At 48.6% G+C, this 5,748-nt stretch overlaps 1 protein-coding gene across 1 annotated transcript; it reads left to right on the top strand.

Moving 5' to 3' along the window:
- The first annotated feature begins 242 nt into the window (after positions 1-242).
- On the top strand, positions 243-4,373 carry LOC109754495 (TORTIFOLIA1-like protein 3). Its single transcript, XM_020313399.3, has 5 exons — positions 243-1,245; positions 1,342-1,471; positions 1,686-2,227; positions 3,012-3,400; positions 3,895-4,373. Exons 1-5 carry the CDS (start codon positions 451-453, stop codon positions 3,902-3,904), a joined length of 1,866 nt encoding a protein of 621 aa, XP_020168988.1. The 5' UTR covers positions 243-450; the 3' UTR covers positions 3,905-4,373.
- The last annotated feature ends 1,375 nt before the right edge of the window (positions 4,374-5,748 follow it).

Here is a 5,748-nt window from a genome sequence, read left to right on the forward strand (position 1 = left end):
TCGGGAAGTCATCTTGTTGTGGTACACTTCTCTACATCAACGACTGTTGGCTCAAATTATGTAAAATGCTCTTAACGATGATATAGACAGATTACTACTCCATGCCGGTGGATTGATGGGCAAACAAAGCTGCTCCTCGGTGCATACAAAGGGAAGAAAGCAAGAGAAGAAAAGGGTTAGAAAAAGGATAAAACCAAAAGAGAAGCATAAATACATCGCGCCATCCCGGATCTCCCCTTCCTCTACCACGGAGGTAGAGCTCCCCACCCGCCCGCGGCCCGCCACCTATTCGGTGTCGCTCCTCAGTGGCTTCCATGCCACTCCTCGGTGCCGCCTCCTCCTCCTTCTCCCCCTAACCACCCTCGCCCCGCGCGCGCCATTAATAAAGCCCGGCGCCACTCCCTTCCCGGCTCCTCGCCGAGCCGCTCCACCGCGCGCCAGCTGCTGTCCATGGGCACCGCCGCGCGCCCGCGCGGCGCCCCCGAGCCGCTGAAGCAGCGCGTGAACCGCTGCCTCCTCCGGCTCTCGGACCGCGACACCGAGGCCATGGCGGCGGCCGAGCTCGACGCCATCGCGCGCGCCCTGGCCGCGGACGAGCTCGCGGCCTTCGTCTCCGCCGTCTCCGACGCGCGCCCCACCGACAAGACCCCGCTCCGGCGCCACTCGCTCCGCCTCCTCGCGCTCGTCGCCGCGTCGCACCCGCGCGAGGCCGTCGCGCCGCTCGTCCCGCGCATCCTCGCCGCGGCGCTCCGCCGCGTCCGCGACCAGGACTCGTCCGTGCGCGGCGCGCTCGTCGACGCCGCCCGCGCCGCCGCGGCGGCCTCCGCCTCCGCCGCCGCCGCGCTCGGCCCCCTCGCGGACGCGCTCCTACACGAGCAGGACCAGTGCGCGCAGCTCGCGGCCGCGCTCGCCACCGTCGCCGCCGTCGAGGCCTCCCCGCTCACCGCCGACCTCGCCTCCTACCTCCACAAGCTCCAGCCCCGCCTCCTCAAGCTCCTCCGCAGCAATGCCTTCAAGGCCAAGCCCGCCCTCATCGCCCTCATCGGCGCCTCCGCGGCCGTGGCCGGCGACGCCGAAGTGACCGCCTCCATCCCGTGCCTCCGCGAGGCAATCGCCAGCGACGACTGGGCGGCGAGGAAGGCCGCGGCTGAGGCGCTAGCCGCATTCGCCCTAGAATACAAGGATCTTCTCATGACCTACAAATCCTCTTGCCTTGCCTATTTTGAGGCCAGGAGGGTCGATAAGGTTGGTCTTTCGTTTGGTTGGATCTGCGTGGTGTGACATATTTTTCTGGATCTGTGGTTCGACGCTTAGATTTTCGGTGCCTTTTCGTCAATGTAGGTCAAGATTGTGCGGGACTCGATGAGCAGGATGATCGAGGCGTGGAAAGAGATACCAGACATCGAAGAGGAAGAATTATCCTCGTGTACGGCGCCGGCGTCACTTTCACAACGAAGATCTTCTCTCGCAGGTGATGCGTCTAACGTGGAACATGTCAAGTTTTGGTTGCTACTTGTGCAGATCTGATAAATTGACGGTTGGCTCAACTAATCGTTGATACTGCTACTAGTAGAAACTAGGAAAATCATGTTGTACTAACTATTTGATTTCCCAACAAAACTCTGAACTGTTGGGGCTCTGCTGTTTCTTTCTTTTTTGACACAACTCATCTTGTGATCAAGCAGGGAGTGTAAGTGATGGGAGATATCCAGCTGCTTCCTTAGGCTCAAACTCCGTTCAATCGGCGACAAGGAAGAATAGATTACCTACGAGCAGGTCGCCTCCTCCTGATGTGTCACCCGGTGTCACAAGAAAGCACAGCCCCTCATCCATCAGAAACAAGAGGCTGTCACCGCCTTCAGACCGCAAGGTAGGCCAAGCGAAGAACTGCGACTACAAGGTTGACACTGCAATTGCACCTGATGCTACCCCGATCAAAGAGGTGACGGAGGAGAAGCTTCTGAAAGGAGGCAATCTGAGATCTAGGCTGGAAACAAGGAGGGCGCTTTTCCAGGGCAATGAAGAGAGGGCAACCAAGTTGGCTGGAGCGAAAGCTGGCTCGCGAGTTGTTCCGTATGAATGTGGTGGTAACATGGAAGAGATTTCTGAGGTTGAAGGTGGTTCAGAGAGGGCTCAGTCAGGTCTCAAAGACGAGGGCTTATCAGAGATAAGGTCGCAGCTGCTTCAGATTGAAAAACAGCAGACTGGTTTACTTGACCTTCTCCAGGTGATTTTGCTTTTTTATGCTGGACATTATATTTTACAATTCTATTCAACTAGGACCATGAACTTTCATGTTAAGGGCAAAAAATTAGCTAGTGCTAGCTGTTCAAGCAGGTTCAGCATGTTCTTACGGTTTGCTCAGTTCATATTTATTAGCAAGAATGTACAATTGCTATTAAAAAATGGGGCGTGGCTTGTCAGTACACTGGATCTTTTGGCCTTTGAAAACACTGCAGAACTTTACGCATAGCAATATGGCATTCCCTGCGAGGGTTATAGGTCTTGTATCCATGAAAACTGTCTGCCAAACTTAATAAGTAAAAAATGCTCATTGCATTGGCTATTTTATAAGTGTCATGAACTTCAGGCAAGCTAAGTTATGCCTACCGTGACCGTAGTCAGATATTCGATCGATATATTTGTGTTGGTGTTGCGAAGAGGGTGCATTTATCTTTCATGTCTAGGTGACACTAGCCAAATTGTGACATTGACAATTTCATGCTATAGGGGGAACCTGGACAGGAACATGGCTTATGCTTTATAACAATGTCTTAATCTGCAATTATCATAATTTCGAATCTGACCTTGCAAACAGTACGATTTTATTTATGTGTTTTGCTGGTTTACCTGAGTCTGTCATCCATCAATTGATATGTCAAATTGCAAGCCTTATACTGCTAGTAATTAGTAGCATGGGCCTTATAAGCAGTAACTCACCTGACATGCTTCTGATTTCTTACATGTGTATTGGAAGCTTATCTGACATTGTTGTTCATCTTATTTATCAGAAATTTATGGGGAAATCTGAGAATGGCATGAATTCTTTGGAGACAAGGGTCCATGGCCTAGAGATGGCATTGGATGAGATATCACGTGACTTGGCCGTTTCTTCTGAAAGGATGTCAAGCAGTGAGCCCCGTGTGAACACCTGTTGCATTCTGAGCCCAAAATTCTGGAGAAGGCATGATGGTGGTAGAAACTCTTCCAGGTTTTCTGCCTCCAGTGTTCCAAACAGCTCGGAAGGGAGCAGAACTTCTTACAAGTGGGAAAGGCAGAAGTTTGGAGTTCAGGGTGGATTTGTCACCAACCCGTTAGCTGAGCCAAATATTTCTTCTGTTGGGAGAACTGCGGTCACTCAAGAAGGCAGGAGGAAGGATTTGGCTCTACAGAAGTCAAGGTATTTGTTTTCTTGTGCTAAATCATGACTGATAATCTTACCTCTCTGCGATTTAGTCAGTGGGATCTGATATGGTGGTTGGGGCAATCAGATTTCCCTATATGACAAATTACGAATTGACAATTGCACATCAACGTAAAAGTTGTACCTCTCTTACATATAATATAGTAGTACATCGAAATGGTGGTTGGGACAATAAGATTTCCTTATATGACAAATTATGAACTGACAATTACGCAGCAACGTAAAAGCTGTACTTTTTTAAATATAATATAGCACATTGAAATGATTATCAGGTAGTCCAGTTATGGTGCCATCTCTATATTACATGTGCGCAATGCATACTGGTGAAACTTTCCTTTAGGAGACTGCTGGGGTTTCCTTATCATTTCCCACCAAACCACGCTTAATAAATCTCTATATTTGCCTAGCTTTATTCCTCTGTGTCCCAACTACTTGACAACTAATTTCTCTATTTCTCCTAACAATTTTAGGGTTGGTTAGGTGAGATGAAGACATTTTGTTTGATGTACGAACCACTCAAGCTAGAGCATATAAGCATCGAGGCAGGTAAAATTTCCATCTTGTGCTGCGACTTTTGGAGGGTTTTTCTCTGTCGGAGCAATGAGCATGTGGCGTACATGAATCACGGAGATCCAAGTCGCCTCATGCAATGCCAAAGTCCCTGAGCTGGGCATTAAGTCTGAAGTAGAACTCAGCCTCTTGAGCTGCATCCTCACTTGGGGTTGAAGATATAGTGGCTGAGGCTCCTCTATTACCCAAAACGTGTCCGAGGCGCTGGGGCATGGGATGAGGACGGCCCTTGTCTTTTGTTCCTTCTACTCCAGACTACGACTTGCTACTACTTCAGAACGGCTAATTTCGTGTAAGAATGCAGTCGCGATGTATCACCGTAAGGAACTTATGGATGTATATAGTTTGGATAATAAAACAGCTTGGCTTGGCCGTGATCCACCGTTGTTTTCAGGTGTGTTTTACAGCTTCAGGAGATGGCAGTGTGCCTGGTAATTTTGGTTGTGTTACTTGTTGTTATCAATGCTGCTTCACTGCCTCTGTGTACGCTATGAATTCCCTAAGTGTGGCACTCAGTACTCACTGCCTCCATTTAGCATTGTGAGTAGAGTGGAGGAGGTGGGTGCTGAAGCTAGTTATATGCAACCGGGAGCCCATTGTTGTAGCCCCAAAACTGCCAGAGGATTCACCTGGACCGGTCCATGTTGCTGAGATTTATAGGCAGGAGGGCCTGGGAGGCTCCAGAACTGCATTCTTATAAACATAAACAACTACTGTAGATGACACACCGTTGCTACGGAAATTGGTTGCAATATGTTTTCATGAGATTTGATTATATGAACATGAATATTTGAATTAATATTGCATATATTTGATGAGATCATATGACCCAGTTACCGGTACGGAGTAGGGGAAGAAAACCGGGTAAGGACACATGCATGTAATTAATTTCTAAAACTTATTGGGATGCTGAGGTGGCAGAGTGCCGCATGTGCTCTAAAATAGTTGGTGGGGGCTAGCTATTTACATATACTCCCTCCGTTCCAAATTAGTTGACTTGGATTTATCTAGATACGGATGTATCTAACACTAAAATATGTCTAGATATATCCGTATCTAGACAAATCTGAGTCAACTAATTTGAAACAGAGGGAGTAGAAGATAAGTACTCCCTCCGTCCTATAATATAAGAACGTTTTTGACACTACATTAGTGTCAAAAACGTTCTTATATTTTGAGACAGAGGGAGTACATTGCAGATTACAGCAAAAAGCAAAGAAACTAAGATATTACTCCCTCCGTTTCAAAATAAATGACTCAATTTTGTATTAACTTTAGTACAAAGTTGGGTCATCTATTTTGAAACGGAGGGAGTACAAACCAATCCCCGACTTATGCAAAGAAAACCTTAAGCAGAGAGTGAAAAAAAGCAACCAGGTCCCATACAACTGCACATAATTAACCTTGCCGCCGTATGGGACGAGCCCACTTGGGATGCCAAGACTTCCACCTCTTCGTCCCCTGTAACCTCCGGGAATAGAAGCCATGGACTCCGAACAGGAACATAATCGCCTCCTTTTTTGCACATTGCCTTGGAGGAAGAAGTGTAACCGCCCTTTGGCCAGAAGATGATGACGGAGCGATGTACGTCGACCACCGTGGGTGTCGTCGTCGCGCTGCAAACGTCATTGTCGATGAGATCGAACCCAAGCAGCACATGCCAACTCCCCGGATCTCTCCTTCTTCATCACCAGAGTAGCATTCTGAGCTGAAGAAGAATAGAATGACCTCTAGCAAATTAGAGCGACACACAA

This window comes from Aegilops tauschii, chromosome 6 (genome assembly GCF_002575655.3).
Source record: "Aegilops tauschii subsp. strangulata cultivar AL8/78 chromosome 6, Aet v6.0, whole genome shotgun sequence".
Classification (NCBI taxonomy): Eukaryota; Viridiplantae; Streptophyta; class Magnoliopsida; order Poales; family Poaceae; genus Aegilops; species Aegilops tauschii.